Source organism: Alosa sapidissima, chromosome 10 (assembly GCF_018492685.1).
Source record: "Alosa sapidissima isolate fAloSap1 chromosome 10, fAloSap1.pri, whole genome shotgun sequence".
Taxonomy (NCBI): domain Eukaryota; kingdom Metazoa; phylum Chordata; class Actinopteri; order Clupeiformes; family Clupeidae; genus Alosa; species Alosa sapidissima.
Genome location: NC_055966.1, coordinates 17,009,528 through 17,037,027, shown reverse-complemented (window position 1 = coordinate 17,037,027; position 27,500 = coordinate 17,009,528). Strand labels below are relative to the sequence as shown.

General features: G+C 42.6%; 1 protein-coding gene across 9 annotated transcripts in view; it reads left to right on the top strand.

The window, feature by feature from the left end:
• The window catches only part of ptprub (protein tyrosine phosphatase receptor type Ub), a 223,636-nt gene that overhangs the window by 179,070 nt on the left and 17,066 nt on the right, over window positions 1-27,500 (top strand). For 5 of the 9 annotated variants that reach the window (XM_042107078.1, XM_042107077.1, XM_042107073.1 and 2 more), the window contains 10 exons: window positions 1-49; window positions 9,117-9,189; window positions 9,853-9,929; window positions 12,631-12,648; window positions 17,241-17,277; window positions 18,700-18,797; window positions 19,959-20,075; window positions 23,072-23,226; window positions 23,578-23,713; window positions 26,947-27,096. The exon at window positions 1-49 is cut by the window's left edge and continues 142 nt beyond it. In XM_042107078.1, coding sequence (XP_041963012.1) covers window positions 1-49; window positions 9,117-9,189; window positions 9,853-9,929; window positions 12,631-12,648; window positions 17,241-17,277; window positions 18,700-18,797; window positions 19,959-20,075; window positions 23,072-23,226; window positions 23,578-23,713; window positions 26,947-27,096 — 910 coding nt within the window. The remainder of the gene's footprint in view (window positions 50-9,116; window positions 9,190-9,852; window positions 9,930-12,630; window positions 12,649-17,240; window positions 17,278-18,699; window positions 18,798-19,958; window positions 20,076-23,071; window positions 23,227-23,577; window positions 23,714-26,946; window positions 27,097-27,500) is intronic. The other 4 variants (XM_042107080.1, XM_042107079.1, XM_042107076.1 and 1 more) reach the window with 1 other exon arrangement.

Sequence of the window (27,500 nt, the reverse complement as noted above, 5' to 3'; positions counted from 1 at the left end):
CAACCAGATGAAGACGGCCGAGGGCTACGGCTTCAAGCAGGAGTACGAGGTGAGTGGGCGTGGCAAAAGCATGCCATGATCACATGATCACAGCCCGGGAAACATGTGCCGGGGGATCATGAAAGGATGATGGAAGGATTAGGTGCCCTTTACTCATTTACACCAGTGGCAATAGGGAGGGCAATAGGGGAAGTTTATTATGACTTTATTAGGCTACTACAGTATATTGACCTTTGTGGGCTTAAGTTACACAGATCAACAAAACCCAGTTTAGATCAAACACTACTGAGACAGAGTTTTGAGACTTCACATGGCCACCAGTGGGCTACTTGTCAATCACAGCACTTTCACTTTACTTCTCATTATTAGATTAGTTGAAAAGACAGGTGATTTGGTAACCTACTTGGGCTATTTCTCTGTGACTGTTGTAACTAAATCCTTTTTGACCATTAATCTGCCTGTCAGTCACAAAGAGCTTCAGCCCCTTTGACCAGTCCTCCAGTCATCAAAAGCTCAGCATTGTGGCTGGCCCACTGAGTGAGAAACTGACATCACCACACTCCACTGTTGCAGCACTCAACTTCCTCTTTGGCTTCTATGTCCATTGACACACTGATTTCTATTGCTCTCGTCAGGGATACATTACTTTCAGTAAGCAGTACTTAGCAGTTCCCTTTGAGTAGCCTTATTGCTGCACCCTTGCTGCAAATTGCACCCTTAAGCAATCAACCTTTGAATTCACAGTGTGCAGGTAACTTCCTCAGGCAAGCTGCACATAGAACACTCTCCTCTTCTTCTTGTTTCCATTTATAGAATCAGAACCACTCAGCAATCAACAAAGGCTTATGCAAGAAATGTGATGTTTGTGTGTCCACTCGCCTAATTTATAAGGGCTGCGCCAATGCCCAAAACATATTAAAAATCTTTTGTTCCCATTAGCATCAGGAATGTTGCCACTTCTCTCATTCTTGATCCAATTGGCCAACACAAAATGTTTGAAACGTTCAGTATAAGTTCTCCATTGCTCCACATTGCCATTGAATGGCCCTATGTTTCCCAATGCTCCTAAAATGATAGTAGTAGCTGTCATACGGCTGCTCATGTAATCCAAAGTAATTGTCCTTCATTCATATCATTCCTGTGTTATCTTCATCCAATAGACTACCCATTAGCCCTCATCAGAGTTAGTCACAGAGCAATTAGAATCAATACATTCAGTTCATGGCCAAATATCCAGACTGGCACATTAAACATGTGAACCAGATGTGGGTAAACTATGGCCCGCAGGCCTGATTCTAGAGTTTACATTACTGATCACTGAAAACTTGAAAGCTCTCCTGTTTCATAAGTCAAAGTGGTGGTCTGTGTAAAAATCAATCAGTATGGGCTGATAAAATGCACCAAAAATATCAAGTCCCTCAGAAAAATGCTGAATGGATACCCAGAGCCACTGTATGTGTGTGTGTGTGTGTGTGTGTGTGTGTGTGTGTGTGTGTGTGTGTGTGTGTGTGTGTGTGTGTGTGTGTGTGTGTGTGTGTGTGTGTGTGTGTGTGTGTGTGTGTGTGTGTGTGTGATACTCCGTCTCCAGATATTTCTCATGTCCCTCTTGACCATCTCCTCCCTCCACTTGAGTGGCTTACAGTACTTCCTCTGTGTGTGTGTGTGTGTGTGTGTGTGTGTGTGTGTGTGTGTGTGTTTGTGTTTGTGCTGACAGTAAGACGTGGAGCGTGGCTGCAGAGCACACTTCTGTAGATTCTGTTTTTCTTCCTGCGGTGCCTGGGGTTGTGGCGAAACAGCCAAAGAAACAGTGGAGGCTTTACACAAAAAAGAAAAAAGAGAAAGAAAGTAAAAACATCTCTCTCTCTCTCTCTCTTGCTCTCACCAATTTGTCTGCTGGCGCTAGGTTGGCCCTCTCGAACTCTGCTTGTAGACTCATTAAACTGTCCCTCAAGGGTAAAACAGATTCTGCAGCAAAAAAGGAATCAATGCAGTTCTCACTGAATCACCCCCTCAATCACAGCCCCTCCCTCTCCCTCCCTCTCACCCCCTCTCCTCCTCTCTCTCTCTCTCTCTCTCTCTCTCTCTCTCTCTCTCTCTCTCTCTCTCTCTCTCTTCTCTTTCTTTCTCTCTCTCTCTCCCTCTCACTCTCTCTCTGAGTCCATGAGTCCATCCTTTTTTAATTTCTTACTTTCATGTATTTGGTTTTATCAGGCTTTTCTCTTACAGTTGTCTATGCTATTTTGATATGTTATTTTGATGTGCATGGTCTCTACAGCACTCTGGCTCAACTCAACTGTGGTTTTAAATGTACTGTATAAATAAACATGACTTGACACGACTTGACTCTTATCCGCACGCCTTCGCCAGTCAGAAGAGATGAAATGTCATGAAAGTTACTTCCCTCTCTGACTCTGGGTCTTATCCGCGCGCGTGTGTGTGTGTGTGTGTGTGTGTGTGTGTGTGTGTGTGTGTGTGTGTACGCGCACTGGACTGGACTGGACTGGTTTAGCAGGAAAGCATAGAGACAGACAACGGACATACAGTAGCAGCAGTGGTTGTGGCGGAGCACTAAAAGGCTCACTGCCACTGAGGGGTGACCTTTCCTGTAATTGAAGATCTAATGTGTAAGTTTAGCCTTATCTAGCCATCACGATAACACTGACGAAGGTTGATGAAAGTGACACTGGATCACCAGTGACTTAAGCAGCAGATGCTGAAGTGATAGCCGCTTGAAGAGAGAGAGAGAGAGCCCCGAGCTCAGGTGGGCCTCTGGTGAGATTGTCCTAACAGGGAGGTAAGGGCAAGATTGGCTGACTGGATGTGAAAGGAAGAGAAAGATAATATAGTCTGAAAGACCTCCAAAGTTCCCATTGACACATTGACACAGCACAGAGAGAGCCAAAACAACAATATATTATCCTGCCGGGTAGACAGCCAAACAGACATCCGTTCCTTGGTAACTGTCTTATGCCATATGTACTCCCTTACCTCAGTCATTATCGTCGTATAGTCCCTTACCTCAGTCATTATCTTCATATACTCCCTTACCTCAGTCATTATCTTCATATACTCCCTTACCTCAGTCATTATCTTCATGTACTCCCTTACCTCAGTCATTATTGGTAGCTGTTCTTAAGCCACATATACAGTACTAGATAGATAGATAGATAGATAGATACTTTATTGATCCCCAAGGGAAAATTGAAGGTCCCAGTATCTTAAAGACATCACACACAACATACATTTGAAACATAAACAGGATGATAAAATAACAAATCCACATGAATACTATGGACAGTAAAATATACTAAATCAAAAATCAACATGAATGTACTAAGGCAGCGGTTCCCAAACTTTTTTTTCCCGCAGACCACCTTCTACATCCTGACTCGCCTCGCGTACCCCCACCATACGACACATAAAAAGTAACACATTCTATTGACGCATTCCAGGCATCATGTTTAATTAGCCGCCCTACATGATAACAAATAACAAAATCAAAATGTGCAACTGGTCTATGAGCTCTCACGCTAAAAAAAAACAGTGTGGAGAACAACATTAGACTGGTTAGATAGCACCTCACTGCAAACCACGCACTGTGGTTTTTGGGCAGTCTGTCTCCCAATCCACGTGAAGCCTAGGGCTATATGCCTCATCATACTTTCGTTTTCTTTGTGCAGTCTTTTCTGTCTTGTCCTTTCTTTTATCCCCCTACGCTCCACCTTCATCAGTCTGCCCCCCATCCCATCCCATCATTACCTGTCTCCTGCTCTGTTTCTCTCGCTTCTCCTCTTCGATCGCTTTAATTAGGCCTTTTGGACAGTGTCCCTGTTTTTAGCCAGTTTTCCATGTTTACGCAGCCTTCTACCTAGCCTATACTTCCACGAAACTAACGCGCCAGATATTCTTGCTGCCTGCAGGAAATCACGTGCATTGTGGGTAGCTTATTTTTTAATGAAAACATAGCCTATTATAGAGTTTACAAATGATTTCCTTTAATTTCATGTTTCCATATCATTATAACCAATTTGAAATCATTTATTATTTATGAATTAATTATATTATTAATTAATGAATAATTTTAACACCTTTCCGACATTGCCCTTTTTATCTCGCGTACCCCCTAGTGGCAGCTTGTGTACCACCGTTGGGGAAACCCTGTACTAAGGGATGTACAGTATAAGCATGAGACGCTTGCAGTGACAGGGCAGGGACTGACCCTGTGATTCAGTATGCATGGTGTGACTGACCCTATGATTCAGTATTATGTCATGGTGGTAATGCAAATAAGTCCAACAGTGCAAGGATAAAGTCTAGAGACCAGCATTAAATATGGACAAAATAAGATAATAATGTAGACACAGTACATAATATAAAAAAAACTGTAACAGTGCAAAGATAAGTTTAGTAGAAAGTAGGAGAGACACAAATCAACAGTCAATATTAGAGGTTTGAATTAATAGGGTTACAGCCATTGGTCAAGTATTAAGTTAGGCCTCAGTCCAGGCTGGGGAAAGGAGGGAGGGGTTGTGCGTATGGGCTAATATAGCCAATAAACAGTGTAAGCAGTAAACAGTGGGCCAGTGGACAGTCAGTACACAAACATTGTTGTAGGAGGTAGTGGAAGTGGTGGAGAGAATGGAGAGGCAGACAGACTATGCAGATAAGTCTATCTCTCCTTTTCCCTTTTGTGAAGCATTGTAGAGTTGTATGGCCCTGGGGACAATTTACTTCCTCAGTCTGTCAGTTGTGCATGGCAGTGTGCGTAGTCTTGAGCTAATCATGCTCTTCTGCCTTGTGATAGTGCTGTGGAGTGGATGACCGTCATTGTCCAAAGTGTGCAGTTTGTTCAGGGTCCTTTTATCTGATATTGAAGTGATGCACTCCAGTTCAGCTCCCACAACAGAGCCAACTTTCCTTACCAGTCTGTCCAGATGTCCAGCGTCCCTTTTCTTAGTGCTTCTTCCCAAGCATACCACAGCATACAGGAGGACTCTGGCAACAACAGACTGGTAAAACATCCAGAGGAGCTTGCTGCAGACATTAAAGGACCGCAGCCTCCTCAGGAAGTGTAGCCGGCTCTGCCCTTTCCTGTAGAGTGCTTCAGTGTTGGCTGACCAGTCCAGTCTATTAAGTTGCTTAGACCACATTCTCTTTAATGAGTGGTCTATTTAAACAATTATCGTTGAGGCCTTATAGACCTCAAACACCTTTCAAAGAATTAAAAAACTAGGCTTCATTGACCTTTTGTAATTCCATGAGAACTGTTGGAAAAATACACTTTCATCTTGTCATGTTTCAAACACCCTAAACTAAAAACATCTCACTTTTTATGCTTGAGGGTCTGTGAAACTAACACATGTTCCAAGCCACCTCACATAACCAGTCTAAAAGTTAAAAAAGAAGATGACTCTTCACAATCTTCTAATCAAGGAGCTAGTGAGTTATTATGATATCACTGATATGACTGATTAACCGACTTTTGGCTCACTGCAACAGCAGAGTAGGGCTATTAGATCAGCCATCAGTCTTTTATTAATATATTTATTATTTTGTCTTTTTACCGTACCAAGCCAGCTCCCTTTTGGTAACACAGCCCCGGCTCCTAGATACACATTGTTCTTTGAACAAGATTGTGATTATGCCTCCCGGTCCGTGTGACCCAGTTCAGAGTGAGTAGCAGCTCCAACGGTGCTCTCAGTGTTGCGGGTCTCTGAGAGGGAATGCTTAATGAAGATGGAGAAGATGGATGCAGTTCTCCAGCTGCACTCACAGACAAGACGAGACAAGGCACTATATTATGTCTAATGCAACCACTGGTGCTCCACATCCAGACGCAGCTTTGATGTGTTTGCTGTGACTCTGGGTTGTTTGTCTTTGTATGTATGTGTGTGTGCGCGCACATGTGCATATGCATTTGTCCGTCTGCCTGTCTCTCTCTCTCTCTCTCTCTCTCTCTCTCTCTCTCTCTCTCTCTCTCTCTCTCTCTCTCTCTCTCTCTCTCTCTCTCTCTCTCCCTAAAATTACTAAATTATTACATCAGTATTATGAGACTACTACATTGTCATTTGTGGGCTAAAGTTACCCAGATCCCCCCAAACCCACATTAGATCAAACACTACTAAGAAAGACTACTACTAAGAAACGTCAACCGTCCTTTCAACCGGCATAGTTTACTTGACATAATTAGGAGAGTTGAAAAGGCTGGTTATTTGGTAGCCTGCTTGGGTTATTTCTCTGTGACTTTTGGAGTAAATCAACTGTGGTGGTGAGTAAGGCATGGGGTGATGCAATGATTTGGCTGTGTTGTGTGTTTGTGTCTGTGTGTGTGTTTACCTAGTCAGGGATCGTTTGGTGGGATTTTACTCTGAGTAGTTTCTCACTGAAATATTTAGGGACCGTTCGGTATTTATAGAAAGGACCACCGGAGGAAAATAGGGGAGGGTCATGTCTTTTTATTCTTTGTTGAGGGGAGGGTCACCCAACTTTTTTAGTCTAGGAGGGAGGGTCACCTAACTTTTGTATTCATGAAAACAGCAAAATTTGGGCCGTCGCCCATGGCCTCACGTCTGATGGGCCTATCTGGCCAAAGATGACATTAAGCGTTTATTCTTCATTAACGCCTATTGTAGCCTAAGCAAAAAGCTTAACGTGGCTTAATGTCCTAAAACAACGATCAGTGATCACCAAATGATCCTGAAGAACCCTTGGGGATCAATAAAGTATCTATCTATCTATCTATCTATCTATCTAAATGTCTTTCATATTGTTCCTCATAATCACTAAGAACCTTTCAAAAAATTTAGCATAAAGTCATATTAGGCCTATGCATGGACGGATTATGAACTTTCGGGCCCCTGGGCCCAGATGTATTATGTACGGTTACCTGATGTGACAGCGTGGAAAAGGCTTAACGTCCCAAAACAACGATAAATTATCATCAAATTTCTCTCTCATATTGCTCCTCATAACCATCTTTAAAAAATCTAGCCAGAATTTTTCTTTCTTTTTTTCTTTTTGAGCACGTCCGAATCCCAGGTCATAACGCACTGGACCTTAGGCTATAATAAGCTCGAGATATAATTCCAAATGCAGATAGGCTACTGCACTTAAAACTTAAAAAGATTGAACGAAGCTTCCCGAACTTTTAAATTGCGATCAGTGACTGGCATCGGGTGAACGAAGCTTTTCGAAGTTGAATAGGCTACTAAAAACTATTTGCGCACCTCCACAGGAGAGACTATGTGGGCCCGCCCTTTCTATATAATTGAAAACGACGTTAGGCTATGTGCAAGCTGGCTGAGTTTGCGGCAAAGTAAGCAAGATTGTTTTTTTTTCTGAGTCAGCGAGTCAGTGTCATTTATTTGTCCAATGTTAGCCTACAGACCAGTTTCCATAGTGCACATCTTATCAATAGTTTGAATGTTGTGTGTGTTTCTGCTCATTGACAAATAGCGTTCAGCACAATGATTCATGCCCAATTAATTCTCCCTATTAAAGTGTTCGCCTTTGTTACACTAGTTTGGTTTCATGATGTAGGCTAGCCTATGATAAACAGCATATGGCCAAATATGTGACTCAGCTAATGTTATATAGGCTATAGGCTACAATTCCCCCTCTTAAAGACAAGCTGGTGTAGCTTATTGGACTACTATTAAAATGCACGGACGTTAGCCTAGGCTATGTGTAAAGTAGGCTATCGCATGATTTCATGCAATGTAAGTAAAAAGGGCATCGCATCTGTCAAGTTCACACAGGGCCTCGCACCCCCTTGCGACGGCCCTGCAGCTCCTAAGACAGCAGGAAAAAGTTAAAATAGGCCTTCGTGATAAACCCGGAAAAAGTTGACAGGTTTGTTTCGGTTCCGGTGATTATTTGTGAAATTATGCAAACGACAGCCTTTTTCAAGGCATTTCAAGGAAGGAGTGGTAGCATGCAAGCTCCGAAATACAGAAGGCATCAATAAATTGTTGGGGTGGGTCATGCGTATTTTCTCAATCACTTTGGAGGGTCATAGAAAAATTTCTTGCTGGCGAGGGAGGGTCACGTCTTTTTTGACTAATGCTCCCAAAACTCCTCCGGTAGCCCCTTAAATAAATAACGAACAGTCCCTTAGTTGCCTTTGTCAGACACGTACACACTGCACACTGATGTCCGTACAACTCCTTTTGACAATTGTTTGTGTGTGTGTGTGTGTGCATGCCTGTTTTTGTCTGTCTGTCTGTCTGTCTATGTGTGTGTATTGTAAAGGGATTGTTAAGGATTGTAAGTGTGTGTGTGTGTGCGTGTGTGTGCGTGTGCGTGCGACGCGTGTGTAGGTATTGTAATTGTGTTGAGAAGTTGGAGGGGTTGTAATCCCCGCTCAGCGTGGGATTCATCCATTGGGGAGATTTCAGGGTGGTGAAGAGGAGGAAGGACTCAGAGCAGGAGGAGTGGAGAGCAGCTATAGCAGCAGTGCAGTGGGCGATGTTCAAACACAATGGCTTTTACGGATAATGATGATGAGTGGGAATCAAGACAAAGTCTGTCTGTGTGTGTGTGTGTATGTGTGTGTGTGTGTGTGTGTCTGTGTGTGTGTGTGTGTATGTATTTGTGTGTGTGTGTGTGTATTTGTGTGTGTGTGATTGTGCATGCGTGTGTGTGTGGTGTGTGTGTGTGTGTGTGTGTGTGTGTGTGTGTATGTATTTGTGTGTGTGTGTGTGTGTGTGTGTATTTGTGTGTGTGTGATTGTGCATGTGTGTGTGTGTGTGTGTGTGTGTGTGTGTGTGTGTGTGTGTGTGTGAATGAATGAGTGAATGAATGAATGATAGAGAGGGAGATCAAGTGTGAAAAGTCATTAGCGATGGTAGGTGGTAGGTGGAGTGGTAGGTCAGATAAAGGAATGGGTTGACGTGGTTTCATTACCATGGAAACACAGTGTATTGGATCCTGTAGTGGGATGGATGGATGGATGGAGGGAGACAAAAACTTGTTAACTAGCATCCCATGGCCTGATAATTAGTGTAATTATTGTAATAACTCAACAATTTAGAGCTTTTCTTCATATTGTCAAGTAGAATCCGGTTCTTTTGTCCTTTTCAGCTATTTTAATGAAATGTTCGTTGCTTTTCTTTCAGAGTTTCTTCGAGGGCTGGGATGTAACAAAGAAGAAGGACAAGACTAAAGGCAGACAGGATACCTTAATGGGATGTAAGTCATCCATTTGTCTAGACCATGTAAATACTATTTAATACCATAATATTGCATTTCCTGTGCCCAAGAGGTCCATTAACTCCGTCATTTGCACTGAATCACACATACATGTGCTGTTTTGTATTTTTTTGTTGTTGAGTTTTATACCCATAGGTAACACATAATGTTTTTCAGCAGTTGTGCAATCATTCCTTAACAGAGCTGGATCAATTCATATTAGGTTGATTTTCTCTGTGTCAGCAAACAAATTATCATTAGACATTGTACTTTTATCATATTATACTAAATGATTTGTATTGTCTTGTATTGTATTTTGTATTGTATTATATATTTATATATGTTTATCCCACGTGAGTCATGAGAGTTCTTTTAACCATTCTGATGCTTATCCCAATACTGGTTATTTTTCGCGGTTCCGTTTTTTCTGTTTTCTGAGCTTGCCTTTGAAGGTCTTGCTTCTGCTTGTGAAAGTCAAAAGAGCAAACAGGCACTGGAAAATCAATCACTAACACCAGCTCTGCCCTGTGCAAAGGCGTCAGAAGAATGTGTGTGTGTGTGTGTGTGTGTGTGTGTGTGTGTGTGTGTGTGTGTGTGTGTGTGTGTGTTAGTGTGTGTCTCGTTATTCTCTAACTCCTCTATCTGGACACTGTCCTCCTCTAGACGATCGCCACAGGGTGAAGCTCCATCCCCTGCTTGGAGACCCCAACTCAGACTATATCAACGCCAACTACATTGACGTGAGTGCCAGAAGGGTGTGTGTGTGTGTGTGTGTGTGTGTGTGTGTGTGTGTGTGTGTGTGTGTGTGTGTGTGTTATGTATCTTTGGAATAACTGGAGAATTTGTTTCTTATTTCCCCCTTTGTCATAAAGCCTTGGGAGTTTTTATTTTTTATTTGTTTTCTTTTACTTGTCTTGTTGAGTTTTTTTATGCTTTATTTTTTGTGTTGTGCTTTGAGGTCAGCTGCAACGGCAAAGGGTTTGTTTCCAGCAACACAATAGGGGCTACTTTCTGTTACTTTCTGCCAGAGCCTTTAATATCAGGGTAAACTCCTCAACCCATATGGAGTGTTTTATCAGGACAGGTAAAGGTGACCTTTGAAGGTCAAAACAAAAAATAAATAAGTCTAAGGCCTAGAAATGACCATGTATGTGTGTGAGTATTATACAGTAAGTGTAAAGGTTCTGCCTGAGGTGTGAATAGTATGATGAGTGGTTCAGCAGTGTGGCGTTTTACTGCCAGGTATGCCCCTAGAATTCCCCCTAGAAAATCCTGTGCATCGCAACCAATCAGATGGCTCCATCTGGTACCGTCCAGCCATGAACAACCCCCACCCCCCTGCCAATCACACACACACAGACACAAACACACACACACACACACACACAACCAACGTCTCCCTCAACCCTATTTGATTAATAAACTCAGAGGGCACTTAATACCAGGTCAGGATAAATCCTTTTTGCATGAGCATCAAATCCCTCTGAATTAAAATAGACTGGATTGATGTTATCAGCAGAGAGGGCAGGGCAGGCGGATATGTGATGCCAGCAGTCGAGCCGGGCGGGTGGTCATCGGAACAGACGCCCGGCTGCTCCCATCGACTCAGGGAACCGCTAGGACTCAAGCCCCCGTCAGGGTCCTCTGACACAAGATCTACTCCGGCTATTAGCAGGTCGACTAAGGCCCTTTGAAATGAAAGGAATGGTTCAATCTCACATCAAACAGTTTCTCGAAACGGTACGAGATTGAGCTTTAAGAGCATTCTGTGGAGGACCTCAGGTTCATGTTCTTTGGGTATTGATTTGTTCCATGCACTCCGTGTACATAAAACCACAATGTTCTGGGTCATCTTACAGAGTGCACTGTATCACAGTATCCCCGTCATCACTATGTTTATTAAATGGAAGGGATACATCCTGTTATTCGTTTGTATTATTTTGTTTTCAGTGGCAAAGCACATAATTGTCTCTGTGGCATAAATGAGATGTTCTGTCTTTGTATGTTTTAAAGAAAAATACCTGTCGTTACAAAATTACTGAAATGTCTCCTCGTATACTGGCATCCATACAACTGTATTCAATGTGTGTGTGTGTGTGTGACATTGTATGAATACATGTAGTACACTGAAATCACAGATGCACTCTCTTTCTCTTTCTTAATCACACACACACACACACACAAACACACACACAAACACACACACACACACACACACACACACACACACACACACACACACACACACACACACACACAAATACTCCCATATTCACAAGTGTTATTATTTTAGCTTTAAAAGAGACCATTGCTTTCACCTAATAACTTTATCAGACGCTATTCATCACAGTTAGCTGTATACTGTATTTACGCTGCCCAGTCAAATGTGCATTTCAGCACATTTTTTGTGTGCATTTCAGCATATTTATTTCTAACCAATAGATTAAATGGGAGAGGCATACTGCTTTTCATTATTATATCAATCCCAGTAGATTAAATAAATCATTTGCTTATATTTTATTCTAATTCAACAGCAAGAGATAAATTAGTTTAATTAAAGGACACTGAAATCAATGCACTCCATTAGACATTATCACTGAATAGACAGCTGTAACATTATTATCATTTTTTCCGCAAAATAAGTTAATGGACTTACTTATGAGTGTTCACAGCTATGTCATGCTGGGCAATTATGGGGGGGGGGGGGGGGGGGGGCATACAAAGCGGTTGAAAAATAAGCCTTTTTTCAAAAGTTTGAATTCAAAAGAAGTGGATGGTGAGAGGGGGCTTTTAGCGTCCACTTTGGGGTCCTGTCAGGGCGGCTCTGTGTGTGCACTCACAAGGGGCCACTGTGGGGGCTGGCATTCACCAACTAAGATGGGCAGGAGTGGGAGCTTAGGGGTATCGGGAGGACAAGTGCTGATTCATACGAGGTGGTGGAAAAGAAATAAATAAACAAGGCGCAAAGTGCTGGGCCCTGATTTGAGTGGCTGGGTGTGGATTGTGTGTGATATGAAGAGAGGATCGATCAGTCCATTTGCTCAAAAACACTTTAGGTCTTCTGTCTTTTTTGGATTGTGTGATGTGATGGTGAAATAATTTTTGAGTGAAATACATGATTCCCCACTCAGAATAACACATTTGAATCTTTTCTTTGTTCTTTTTTAGCTATACTAACAGCTGTACTAACAGCTTTTAACATTTTATGTCTGTGTGTCTATATGTCCCTGTTTTTCATGTGTGTGTGTGTGTGTGTGTGTGTGTGTGTGTGTGTGTGTGTGTGTGCGTTGGTGTTCTCTGTCTCCTCTCCCTCTTTGCAGCTCTCTGTAGACTCACATGAACTGTCCTCTGTGTCTTAGTAGTGTCACATTAACTAGACTCTGTGTCTCTTCTCTGTTTCTCTACTACCCTCCCTAACATCCTCGCCTTTGGACCCTGTAGATTCGGATAAACAGGGAAGTAAGTACATCGCTGCTCTTTCTTCTTCACTCCCTCTTTCTCTCTCTCTGCTCTGTGACTCCCTCCTTCCTTCCCTCTCTCCCTGGCTCCCCCCTTTCTTCTCCCCTGCCTCTCCATCCTTAAGCTTTAGTGTGTGTGTCGCTCATTCAGAAGCAGCACAAATGGATCCTTTCTGCGGAGGCACACAGGCCTGTCTGTGCTCTCCTCTTTCCTTGCCACTCTTTCTCCCTCGCTCGCTCCTTCCCTCCCTCTCCTCCTCCTCCTCTCTCTCTCTCTCTCTCTCTCTCTCTCTCTCTCTCTCTCTCTCTCTCTCTCTCTCTCTCTCTCCTGCCCCCTGCCCCCCCTCCTGAAGTGTGTAAGTGTGAGATGTGGCGGGTGATGTTCACATTGTTGTTTTTTGATTTCTTCGTCAGTCACAGTTTCCTTATCTATGGGCTGTCCTCTCTGTTCCTCTGCTGCCTTGCGCAGTGCACTGTGGCACAGTGTGTCATCTCCCTCGACAATTCTTTTTGTGTTCTCTCTCCTTCTCTCGCTAACTTATATCTGACTTCCATCAGTCTTTACAAGAGCAAATGTTATAGCCGTTTGCTTGAGGCGACAACCTTTCAGTGGCGGTAACCGTAAACAGAGCCAAAAGCACAGCTGAACATAACTTTTATGTTACGAGGCAGAGACAGAGCAAAGGATTAATCTATTATACAAGGCTGTAAAATGTAATGAGACAGCCATTCGAATGACAGCGCTCATGTTTATAGAGGCACCGCTTAGATGTCAGCCATGCTTATTCCACTCCACTTAGTGGCCATGAGCACCTCGGACCTCCATTTTACTCCCTGCGTGTAGTCTTAGCTTTGCAATGCTAATGCAACACAAGATTCCTGAGGTGACACGTATATTAATGTCAAGGCCACTCCTGCGTATTTCTGTGTGGTCTGTGCATGTGTGTGTGTCCATGCGTGTGGTATGTTATGCATTTTTCCTCCCTTGTGTTGAGCAATTTTGCAGAGTTTCTTAAACTCTGTAGTACAGCTGTTAGGGCAAGGTGCTAGCAATGCCAAGATCATGGGTTCGATGCCCAGGTGCAGAAATGGAATGAAGTCTAAGTCATTAAAAATTGTAAAAACACATTCACAACATGGCATAAATATGTCAATAAATAGTGTGCATTCTATGTGATATAGTTATACATCCTATGCCATGCTGATATGCTACTCTGCAGGAACATTCTCAAATAAACCTTTTTACCCAAATATATGTTAGATGAACAAATGTAATGTAGGTTTCTAAGTGAGAAGCACTACAGAAGCCCTCTAGGCTCTAGCACATTCATTCATCCTGAAAGCACAAGTATGTCTTCATAATCAGAGTGATCACACACCTTTCTCACACAAACAGTATGCAATGTCTACATTCGGATTTCACACATCAGAATCTGAATTTAGCTTTATTGGCCAGGTTTGCGTAAACTAACAAGGAATTTGACTCCGGTTAATCTTTGCTCACACTGTGCAACACTCACTTATCATATAAAGAATAAAAACAGAGCAGTAAGAATAGTATGAAGAGCAGTAGGATATAGCCATGTGTAAGTACTTTCCACTATGTACATTTGTGAATAAATAAATAAATAAATAGAACACTATGGGTGCGATAGAGTAGTGCAATTGTCCGTTGTGCAGTAGGGTAGTGCAAATGTCCGTTGTGCGCCTGTTGTTGTCCCTGTCAAGGTTGCCATGGTCATGGACACCTCAACAGGCACAGAGGCGAGGTACAATATACAATGAAGAGAGGGAAGGAATAGTGCAATATCAGTATAGTCTGAGGTTTAAGATTAAAATATAAAATAGTGCAAGGCAGTTCAGTGCAATGATAATGTATTAATAACAATATTGTAGTCATAAGATTGAAGTAAACATGAGGTAGATGAGCAGAACGGTGTTGATTGATTTTGTTCAGTGTAAGGGTGGGGGCTATTTCTGAGTGTTCAACAGAGTGATTGCTTAGGGGAAGAAGCTGTCTTTGTATCAGCTGGTTTTGGCAAACAGTGCTCTGTATCGCCTACTAGGGAAGGAGGTTGAACAGTTTGTGACCAGGATGTGAGGGGACTCTGTGTGTGTGTGTGTGTGTGTGTGTGTGTGTGTGTGTGTGTGTGTGTGTGCACAAGTGTGCAAGTGTGGTGATGATACAAACATGATCTCAGAATATAGAGTGATGTTGTGGTCTTTTACAGTATATATAAAAAAACATCTGCTGAGGCCCTTTGCACAGTGCACAGTGCACAGTGCATGCATTCTCCACAGCAAGAGGAATGTCTACTGTTAAACTACTTATGCAAACACATCCAGTCTGTGTCTATGTGTTTTGAAGAGACCTGTTTGTGATGGAGCAAGTGGAGCTATTGTGAATGTATGCCTTGTGAGTCCAGTTGTGTTCCTGTGACAGTGTATCAAGAAAAAAAGGGATCTTTTTTCATATGTTGGCTGCGTATGTGTAGTGGTTTCAGTTAAACAGGTGAATGCCCACAAGAATTTTTAATTGAGATTGGCATTCATTTCCCTGCATGGCATACTCATTTAAAGAGTCAAAATTCGTATGAGATTTGAAGAAGGCAATAGCTAAAATGCAAAAAGTGTAACATATTTTGGTTACACTTACTTGACAGTATCAACATAAGAGTGACAAGACACTGTCATGAATGTGTCATAAACAAGTCATAAACGTTCTGACATAATGCTTCTGTCATTAAGTGTCATTCAGTTAACAAGTTAGGATTAGGGTTAGAGTTAGAGTTAGAGTTAGGATTAGGGTTAGAGGTTACATTACATTACATTACATTACATTTGGCTGACACATTTTTAGCCAAAGCGACTTACAACATGGTAAACAGTTTAAGTTTTAAAGCAATTCTCAACAATTTTAGGACAATTTAAAAAACGGTAGAGTACAGTAAGAATAAGTGCATCAGTGAGTGCTGTTTTTAACAGTTACGTGTCAGTTTAAGACGGCTGGTGAGTGCTAGGATCAGCAAGACTTGTTGTAAGTGGTGCTACATGTATGAGAGGAGATGTTCTCTAAAGAGCTGGGTCTTCAGGAGTTTTTTGAAAAATGGAGAGGGATGTCCCTGCCCTTGTAGGAACTGGCAGTGTGTTCCACCAACGAGCAACAACAGATGAGAAAAGTTTGGATTGGCCTGAGCGTACCGGTGGTAGTAGAGCTAGCCGTCGTTCGTATGAGGAGCGCAGCGGTCTGGAGGTAGCGTATGTCTGTATGAGGGCTTTCAAGTAGGTGGGAGCAGAACCGGAGACTACTTTGTAGGCAAGGGTTAGAGCCTTGAATTTGATTGAATTGGGCCGCCATAGGTAGCCAGTGAAGCTGGATGAGCAGCGGGGTAACATGTGCCCTTTTGGGTTGGTTGTAGACCAGGCGCGCCGCCGCGTTCTGGATCATCTGAAGGGGTTTCACTGCGCAGGCTGGGAGTCCTGTCAGGAGGGCGTTGCAGTAGTCGAGTCGTGAGATGACTATTGCCTGAACCAGAAGTTGGGTAGCATCTTGAGTCAAGTAAGTCCTGATTTTCCGTATGTTGTAGAGTGCGAAACGGCATGACCGGGCGACTGAGGCAACATGATCTGAGAAGTTTAGTTGGTTGTCGAGAACAACACCTAGATTAAGGTTAGGGTTCATGTGTCATGACAGTGTCATGACACATGACAGTGTCAAGTAAAGTATTACCCCTATTTTCATTTAACAATATTCTAAAGAGTGTAGTATTATTTTCTGTTTTTGATGCCTTCCGGGCCCCTCTCTATTGAGCACCATCACCTTGTGTCTTGTATTACCACCATTCTTCAAGGTTTCTCATAAATGTGTGGGCTTTTGTTGGCACACTATTCTGCTTTACACGACAGACTATTTTATGAAGCACCAGACCTAAATAATTGTTATAAAGCCCATTTTCCAGTAGAAGTACTAGAGGTTCAGATGTTACATTAACAAAACAGAGGCATTGCTATGAGCATGTACAGTCAAAATAATTTTTTGCAAGTCCAAGAAAAACCTGTCAAGAAAGCAAAAGGAGGCAGTGCTTGAGTTTGTGTGCAAAAAGTGAGATTGTATGAATTTGCTTGAGAGTGTTTGCTGTGAGATAACACTACATAGTACGAGAGCTGCTGTTTCTACCATCCTCATTAGCTAAAGGGAATTCTACTGTACTTATGGCAATGCAATCCTCAAATGTGTGCTGGTTTCACTCCACTGCTTTCATTCTTGATTACATTCCCTTTGATTCATTATCTGATTTAGATGTATCCTGTTCTCAAATGAAGTCAAACCTTAATTTCCATAACTATGTAAGACCATCTAAAGATAGAACACAAACGTTCATTGATCCACTCTGGAGATACAATAAATAAGAAAAGAGTAGGAGACAGAGAGGGAAGGAATGACAGACAGATGGACACAGAGAGCGAGAGAGCGAGAGAGAGAGAAAGAGAGATGGCCAAGGCCAGACAGATAAAGACCTCCTCTCTCAGTGGCTGACACACAGATGGCTTACTCAGTGTGTTCCTTCTCTCCCCCCTCTTTCTCTCTTCCAGGGCTACCATCGATCCAACCACTTCATCGCCACTCAGGGTGAGTATCTCGGCATGTCCACAGACTGTGTGTGTGTGTGTGTGTGTGTGTGTGTGTTCAATGCCATGACTGTAGATCTGTTAGCAACTCAAATTATCAAATTGTATTTATTATGATACTCTCAATAACCAGTGCTCCAGTCTTACAGCAATACTGAAGGTACCTTAGCTTAGCCACAGCACTGCTAGATACCCATGTACAGTTGTCAATGTCCAAACATTGACACGTGTTTAAGTCATTTCCTGAGTTACAGCAGAAAGTAAGCACCCACACATAACACCTCCCAAAACAGCAATCCTCTTAAGCAAGAGAACAGAATAATGATAGTCTTAAGCAAAAACTCTTTTGAGATGTGTTGCTGGTATCAATTCAAAATGAGCTAATCTTTTTCATAAAATAGTAAAATGTCTCACTTCCAACATTTGGCATGTTCTCTGTTCTATTTTACATTACACAGCATCCCATTTTTGGGGAAAATGGGGTTGTATTCCTCTTATATTTGCAGCTAGACGATGTCAGATTCATAGACTAGCAGCCATAAGGAAGTGGTTGATGTGAAAAAGTGAAAGTAAGACATTAAAAGGCAAACAAAGCAAAAGATTGCTGACATGGTACATACTTGCCAGAATTGGTATCCTGTTGATTCTGAAAGTCTCTTCTATTTATGCATTTAATCACAATCTGGATTACTACACCTGCTTCTAAAATGCAGTGAATTTGACCCAATAATAATAATAATAATAATAATAATAATAATAATTATAAGTTATATTTATAGCGCCTTTCTCAAACTCAAGGTCATGCGTATGTGTATGTGTCTGATGACCCCCCCCCCCCCCAATTGGATTTCCAGTTGTTTTCCTGAGTTCAGTGGTATTTGTCCTGGCTTGCTGGCGGAGTACTATCTATTCGCAGTGGGCTCTCTAAAGCAGTGGCGTCAGCAGAAAGGCCCCGGTATTGGATTGCTCTCCGTGGACAGGCGGTGGCATCTCTGCATGGCCTCTCCACAATGCTTAATGTCACTAAAGCAGCAGCAGGGCCTCACATCCGCAGCTGGGGCTCTGGGGCTAGTGTTTTCAGAAGTGCTGCTCATGGCACCTTCAGCTGAATGCAAAGTAAAGAAAGTTCAGCAGCACTCCAAATGAACCCACTACACCTAATACATTACTAACATAAGCGCTTGTTATTATGCTCGAAGTTAATAGCATCGGGGACATGTATCACAGCGCCTAACAGTTTCAATGTGTTATTTTATTTCCTTGTCATCTGTACAGATGTGTGTGTGTGTGTGTGTGTGTGTGTGTGTGTGTGTGTGTGTGTGTGTGTGTGTGTGTGTGTGTGTGTTATGTATTGATAGACAACTTTTAAGATTGATGAGGGAGAGAGAGAGAATAAAATGGCCTGTGATGCTCCTCTGTCCAGGACCAAAGCAGGAGACAGTGTATGACTTCTGGAGGATGGTGTGGCAAGAGAACTGTTTCAGCATCGTCATGATCACCAAGCTGGTGGAGGTGGGCCGGGTATGTGCTATGTGTTTTACACACACACACACACACACACACACACACACACACACACAGACAGACACACACACACACACACCACACACACACACACGCTCACAATCCCACTCAGAGACACACACACAAACACACACGCAAACACACACACAAGCAGTGCCCACTCACATACACACACACACAAATCCAAACACAGAAAAGTACAGTATTTCCAGAATGATGAAGAATGATTATATAATGATGTACCATTTCCTCTTGTTTGAGCCCAACAGCACTTTCCACTTAGCATCTGTCTCCTATTGCTGTTTTAGACCTCCACAATCACTATACAGTATGTGACATCTTCCTCCCAAGCTTGTGTTCTTATTACACCTAATAATGCCTCTGCCTGGTAAAAGCTATACTGCGAGGCTTGAGGAAAAACATGATTGCCAAATGCCATCCACACCACCATTATGTCTATTACCCGAGGCCTGTGAGATGGAAAGACACTAAAAGATGCATTGTGTTATTTGGTGCACACAAAATAACACTATATAAAAAAACTATTCTCTGTATTCAATTTATGGACATTTTCTATATTTTCTATATTAAAGGCAGCTGCTGCACTGTGACATTTGCATCCACTCTGAGCTCATTTGAGAGTAGTTGTGTGGCTATTATTATTGAGTTTGGGCAGGAGGTCTGTTGTGGCTGGGATACGTTCTCAGTTGCAGTATTTACAGTGCACAGAGGGTGCAAGCAACTACACAAGCCAGAGCCGGCGCTGACACCACAACAGCCAACAGCTACGTCTGTGCGTGGGGGTGCTGCTCTTCTCGTATTCACACAGGCCTGATTCCTGGAAAGAAAGCCGAAGCCCTCAGCATTCAGCTATTAATAACAAATTACTGAAAGCTTATTTGAGTGGAATTTACAGTATTTTGCAGTGTCAATAATTGTGTGTGTGTGTGTGTGTGTGTGTGTGTGTGTGTGTGTGTGTGTGTGTGTGTGTGTGTGTTTGTGTGTTCATGCTCAAAAGGAAAGGATTGGAAATAGGTAATTGTGTGTGTAATGTTAATGATCTGTGTGTTTATGTGTGTGTGTCTGTGTGTTTGTTGTGCACTTTTGTGCAATCTGGTGTGTGTGTGTGTGTGTGTGTGTGTTTGTGTGATATCCCAGGTGAAGTGCTGTAAGTACTGGCCCGATGACAGTGAGCTGTACGGTGACATTAAGATCACACTGCTGAAGACTGAGACCCTGGCCGAATACACTGTGCGCACCTTCAGTCTGGAGAGGGTACGAGCATACAGTACACGCCCGCACACATGCATGCACACACACAGAGTATATCCAGTATATCCATTGTCTGGTTTTCTTAACCGTCCCCCCCCCCCACACACATACACATACAGTACACACACTAACACATTGTCTTGATGAGCATGACCTAGTATCTATCTATCTATCTATCTATCTATCTATCTATCTATCTATCTGTTTCTCAGTCTCATTCTTCTTCCATTCCTCATTATGTCTATTCGCCCTTATTTGCCTCGTTGGTGAGGCCCTTCCTTATTTACCTCCTAGATGAGGCCCTTTCTTTTTTGCCTCCTCGGTGAGGCCCTTCCTTATTTGCCTCCTTGGTGAGGCCCTTCCATATTTACCTCCTAGATGAGGCCCTTTCTTATTTGCCTCCTCGGTGAGGCCCTTCTCAGTCGTCTCCGTCCTCCCTCAGTGGGCCTGGCAGTGTCAATCAAAGCCAGACAGCTCTCTGCTGCTTAGATGCCATGTGACGGAGGGACAAGCAAGGCATTATCACATCACTGTCACGGCCCCGGCTGCCGCCACACTCATTTAGAGGAGAGGCAGAAGAACACAGCCATGCTGACAGGTTTTTTTTTTTTTTACAAGGATATGTTTTTTTACGTTTGGTTTTTACTTTTTTTGGTTTGTTTGTTCCAGGATGCTGATTTAAATTCTGTGGGATTCTCTGTAGCTGTGAGGAACTTTACCAGTGACTCTCCCTTTCCCATTTAGCTAACAGCCTCCATGCAGAGGCTCACACACACACACACACACACACACACACACACACACACACACACACACACACACACACACACTCACACACACACACAGTTCTGCCACATTGATGGCTCAAGGACATGTAATTGCTCAAATAAATGAATAAATTGCAGCAATAAAATGTGTAACAAAAAAGTGTAACAGTTCTGTAAAGTGTAGGGACAGAAAGAACTTATGTTTTTGTAGAATGACCCATAAGTAAGGGATAATGTATTGTCCGCCGGTAATTATCAGAAAATAAGTCCTGACAGGGAGAACAGAAGCCCGTTGCACAGCAGAGGGGCAGCCGTGGCCTACTGGTTAGCGCTGGTTAGCGCTTCGGACTTGTAACCGGAGGGTTGCCGGTTCTAACCCCGACCAGTTGGCACGGCTGAAGTGCCCTTGAGCAAGGCACCTAACCCCTCACTGCTCCCCGAGCGCCGCTGTTGTTGCAGGCAGCTCACTGCGCCGGGATTAGTGTGTGCTTCACCTCACTGTGTGTGGACTGTGTGCTGAGTGTGTTTCACTAATTCACGAATTGGGTTAAATGCAGAGACCAAATTTCCTTCACGGGATCAAAACAGTATATATACTATATACTTATACTGAAGGGACTTATTTTCTGATAATTACCGGCGGACAATACATTATCCCTCTTATTACAGGGCTACTTGCCAAAACGAGAAAAGAAACCTAACACAATGGGTCTTTAAAAATGATTTTGCTACCGTTTTGTGTCTTTCGCTGACAAAATAAATAGTTCGCCACACAGATAGAACTTGACAGTTTCAGGTGTTGCGTGGCAACGTCTTACAAGCTTACTTTCCCTTTCAATGAAATTCCATTGCAAGAACGGATGTCTTGCAGAGGGATATGAAAGACGTTAATCAACCCGTTGCCATTGACAGCAGTGATTATATACTTTGCCGGTGATTATATAGATTTAAGAGACCACCGAATGCTGGTAAGGCCCATTCATGTGAATGGAACTTTCTGCAGCATTCTGAAGAGCCGTGTAATAAGTAAGGGATAATGTATAGAACGCTGGTCATTATTGGGAAAATAGGTCCCGACAGGGCGAACGTCTTGTTTCGCCCTGAAGGGACTTATTTTCCCATAATGACCGGCGTTCTATACATTATCCCGCTTATTATACGGCTACTTGCCAAAACGAAATAATAAACTCCCCACGATGTGACTTTAGCCTACATAGCCTAGCCTGTTAACGTTCATCGTGGCATTTGCTGAGAAACAAATAGTTTGCAACAACACACGCTGCTGAACTTGAATCAAACATACTTTAGAACACAGCTGATCAACCGTCTGCTTTCACGTTTGAATGAAGTTCCAGTCCTTGCGTAGTGATATGAAAGACGTATCAGAAGCACAAAACCCCGTTGCCATTGACAGCGGTAATTATATGTTTGCAGCAGTAATTACATGAATTTATTTTACCGTAGAATGTTGGGAAATCCCATTCAAGTCAATGGAGCGTTCTACTAGCATTGTGAAGAGCCGTATGATAAACACAAATAAGCCATAGTGTAGACTGGATATTCAATCAGCTGTCATGTTGTCAGTTGTTTTTTTTTTTATATTAAGACACACACACACACACACACACACACACACACACACACAAAAAAGCACAGTAAATCCTGGCTGTTTCCTCTAATGCATCACTCTGAGTGTGTGTGGCAGGAAGTTAAAGGAAGAGATGGATAGCCGCTCTCCCTAGGGGGGGGAGCCTTCAGTCCACACCTGAGCCACAACCCCGCCATCAGCTTCCCCAACAGATGGGCGAGAGCCGGCAGACTCTCTCACTTCCACTGCAGATTACCACAGAAAAGCCCCACAAACAAAAAAGGGAAAAGTAGAAAAGAACACTTAGGAAGTGGAGTTTTTTAGCCAAGGTGATATACTGTACGTGCAGCAGAGGTCCGTAAAGAGTGGCTACCCAGCCAAAACTGGACACAGATGTTGTGATGCTATGTTGTATAAGATGTGTAATTGATACATCACGATTCCCATCAACAAGAGTGTAGGCCTAATTTCTCCTCTACCAAAAGCAAACTCACTGTGTCAGTTGTACTTAATGTGCTGCAAATGATACTTTGTACTTGCGGTTATACTGATTTTGGTTTTCACTGTTCTTGTGTCCTGCATCGGTCATTTTCAGTGATCACGTCTCCCGTCTCAGACGTGTTTGTAATCCGTTGTGCCCACAGAGAGGCTACTCAGCCAAACACGAGGTGCGACAGTTCCACTTCACTTCCTGGCCAGAGCATGGCGTTCCTTACCACGCCACCGGCCTACTAGCCTTCATCAGGAGAGTCAAAGCCTCCACCCCACCTGACGCCGGGCCAGTAGTGGTGCACTGCAGGTACAGAGCTCTGTTAGACATCCATTGTGAAAAACTATGTCCCTTAATTGTCCTGACCACTGTGTGTGTTTGTGTGTGTTTGTGTGTGTGTTTGAATAATGAGATCATTTAAACCAGTAATCCCCATCACCGATGCACTTAGCTGAACAACTGTACACTACAGTATGCCTTGTTTTTTCCCCACTGAATCGATCGAGCCGTGCGAGGGAGTCATCTCTTGATGTGTTTTTTTATGTTTGTGTTTGTTTTGATTCCTTTGATCACTGACATGTTTTCTCTTATATAAGCACAGATATTTACAGTTCTCTCTCTCTTTCTCTCTTTCTTTCTCTCTCTCCCTCCCGTGGTCAGTATGGGTGCTGGACGCACTGGCTGCTACATTGTGTTGGATGTGATGCTGGACATGGCAGAATGCGAAGGAGTTGTGGACATTTATAACTGTGTCAAAACACTCTGCTCACGGCGCATCAATATGATACAGACAGAGGTAAGAAGACATACATGGTGTCTATTGTGTGGGAGGGGCTACCTTTTTGTAGCATTGAGACTGAGACTGGCTGTACAGAAATAAAGCTTACTTGAAAGTACTTTTAAAAGCAGAGGTAGCCATTATAAAGCACGCACAGTTAATACACATTGACAATTTTAGACAAGTGATCATCAATCATACACAAATGCACCTATAGCAAAACCATGAAGCTGTTCTGTGTTGACACCTCTTCAATTCACTACCACAATTTCAAACTGGTTAATAGCTAGCTATCTGTACCAAGCTTAAGGGCCCATTCCTCACTCAGGGCCAGATATACGTACATTTGCAAACGTAGCGTTATCAGCGTCATGGACACACCGCAGAACACTGTCAGACCGAAGTTTCCGTCGTATTTATCAATTGTTCAATCCTTAGTGTAAACTGCGCCTTTCTCTGCCTTTCTCTGCCCATAAACACAATTTACGAACGTCCACAACTGAATGGCAGCGCCTACATACAAGCGCAGTTGAATGAAGTTAACTGCTGACACCAATAAAAAGAATCAAACGTTTAGCGATCATGAAATAATACCATACATGATAAGATGTAAACAAGCAGGGAGATAATGAAGATCAGTAGTTCTACTCAAACTACTTGTGCACGTAGGCTATGGAAGATTGGTCAAATCTAGCAAGTAGGAAAGTTTAAGTGAATGATGTGAAAGTGAAAGTAAGACATTTGAAAGGCCAACGAAAGTTGAGGTTGCTTTTGGTAGTAGGCTACAAATACTTTCACCACAAAAACTGGTGCTCTAAATAGCGATTCTGTTGTCTTTGAAAGGTTCTCTTATTGACGCATTGAACTGCAATTTCGATTAACACCTGCTTTTACAAGGCGGAAGTATTTAGGCGCAGAATAGACGTGCGCTTTCAGGAGCAGTCTTTGTACATACCACGGAATAAATAATTAGGCGCTCTTTACTCTTCCCCTCCCATCTTTTTACGCTAAACTCCCACTTTCCCCTGGATCCTCCCATGAATGCATATGCTTGACATGACAAACACAATCTGCCACTTTCAGCTCCCGCGACAGGCAGTTTGCGCTTTTACATCATTGCGGCCTGTTTGTACATACCTCGCAATGATTTTACACGCACATTGCGAAACAAATACGCCTGAAGTGAGCGCAAAAGCGTTAGTACATCTGGTCCTCAGTGTGTTGAATGGGGAACCAACCCCCTCACATGGGTTCCAGTGCAGTTGCACTGCCTGTACTGTCTATAGCTGTCTATAGCTTATAGTTATTTAGTAGCTTATAGTATAGTTAATTAGTGCAGTCACATTTGTTGCATTAGCTGTGGCATACATCATACTTTTGTGCATTTACTCATTTGTGATGAGTAAAACAACAACAACAACAACAGCAGTCAACAACAACAATCAACTAGGTTGAAAGCTGAAATGGACACTGAAGAGTCTTGGTTAATCTGTCTACAACATCCTTCACATTTATACAGTAGGCAACCCTGGTAAAGATGAATGAAACGAGGTATATGAAATCATTGTTTGGCATTTGATCTTAGTTTCACAATGAAAACAGTGAGGAGAAATCCAGGAGCAGGTAGCCATGATTGGACATGATCACCACAAACGTGCGTGCGTACGTGCGTGCGTGCGTGCGTGCGTGCATGTGTACGTGTGTGTGTGTGTGTGTGTGTGTGTGTGTTTGCGTGTGCGTGTGCGTGTGTGTGTGTGTGTGTGTGTGTGTGTGTGTGTGTGTCTGTTTTTCTAGCTGGTTTTGTGTATTTGCTTGCACTGGATGCACTATGTGATGCTCTGCATACTCAGTAAAGTCTTTATTGTCTCTCTTGCTCTCTCCCTGACTCTGTTAGATGTCCTCATATTTGCATATCCAAACTATATTATGCAAATACCACACTCATTTAGGTGTTTACTACATTTGTATTTATTTACTGGGAGCTTTAATTAATTCCATACCACAAATGTTTGTTCGCTAGAAGTTGTTTATTCATTTGCGTGGGCCTGTGTGTGTGTCTTCCTCAACATAAGCTGTGGAAAAAGCAGCACTGTTTAATTTAGATCATTGCGGGATATAAAAGTCTCTCCTCTAGTTGCAAACATATTTACTTTCATGATGTTTATCTCCCCCTAAGCTGTTCTTCCTTTCACTCTGTATTCCCAGTGGTCTACATTCACTGCTCCTGTTAGTTGCAGGCTGCCGCAAGCCTAGTAAAAAAGAAACACATTCTCAGATTAATCATTTAACCTTCACAAAGTTGCACTGATAAGGGTTGTGTGTCCTTTCAGGTGTGCACTGAAACACGCAAAAATGTAATAGCGGAAATAATATACCACCAATGTAATAAAAATCTGCACTTTTTGAATGTGATGAGTTCTCATCACAAACTCATCACAAAATTATTACATTTGTGGGGAAAAAAGTTACTTTAACTTCCCACAAATGTAGCGAAATTAGATCAGTTTTATCAGTTGTTTGTCAGAAAGCATCACCATAATAAGAGAAGGTGAAATTCACAATGGGTGCGTATGCACCTTGGCAAAAACAATCAGGGTGCTGTGCCTAGTAAATATGTCACATTTGAAAACTATTTGCCATACACCATTGCCATAGACTCCAATTATGGAAGATATAGGCTTAATAGTATTAAAAGAAAGAAACACAATGGGTGCATATGCAGCTTTGATGCTTGGCCCCTGATAGTCAAGATGATGAATAATAAATGAAGGTAGAAACAGAATCATTCGTTTGACCCCTGATTAAATAATCTAAGGAAAGGGATGATGTAGTCCTGACATTTGTTTAGATCTTTTTTGACAAACATACTCTTAAAAACTTGATAAAAACAAATGGAATTTCACAAAATGATTTATTACCTTTGGGGGAATAATGCAATGCAACAAATGCAATAACTTCCAGAAACATAATACAATTATTACATTTGTGAGTAATCAATTATTACATTTGCAGGGGGCAATATTTATTACATTTGTGCGAAATCGTTATATTTAAAAAGTGCAGGTTTTTTATTATTATGTTTGTGAGAAGTATTACATCTGTTGGTGTTACATTACACATGTCAACCTCTTTATTCGACTCATTGAATGGACTCTCTCTCTCTCTCTCTCTCTCTCTCTCTCTCTCTCTCTCTCTCTCTCTCTCTCTCTCTCTCTCTATCTATCTATCTTTCTCTCTTCCTCCTGTGTCAGGAGCAGTACATATTCATCCATGATGCCATTCTGGAGGCTTGTCTGTGTGGAGAGACTGCCATCCTGGTGAACGAGTTTGCCCCCACCTACAAGGAGATGCTGCGGGTGGACTCCCAGAGCAACTCGTCCCAGCTCCGCGAGGAGTACCAGGTCAGTGTTGCACCCCTCTGCACACAAACTGCCCAGAACTAGTAGCATTGCAACACATTAGCCCATTATCCATCCGAACATTCTTTACTTATTATCAGAGACGGTTTTGCGATATGCAGTGAGCAGCTCATCAAAGGAAATAGGTGCACCGCATTCCTGTTTTATTTCTCCCACTGCTGTGCTTTCTGATCTCATAGCACTCATATTTATTATGCATGGAGCAGTGCGAGATAAGGATGCCTGCCGGGTGGACAGATTTGTCCCGCGATAACAAAAAAAAAGCATCACAGACAAAAGAGAGCCGAACACACTTAGATGTGAGTGACCACTTTTCCAGCCACTGCAGGTAGTCAAATCAGTGCAGATGACCACACAATAGCTACCAATTGCCAATCATCTGCCTC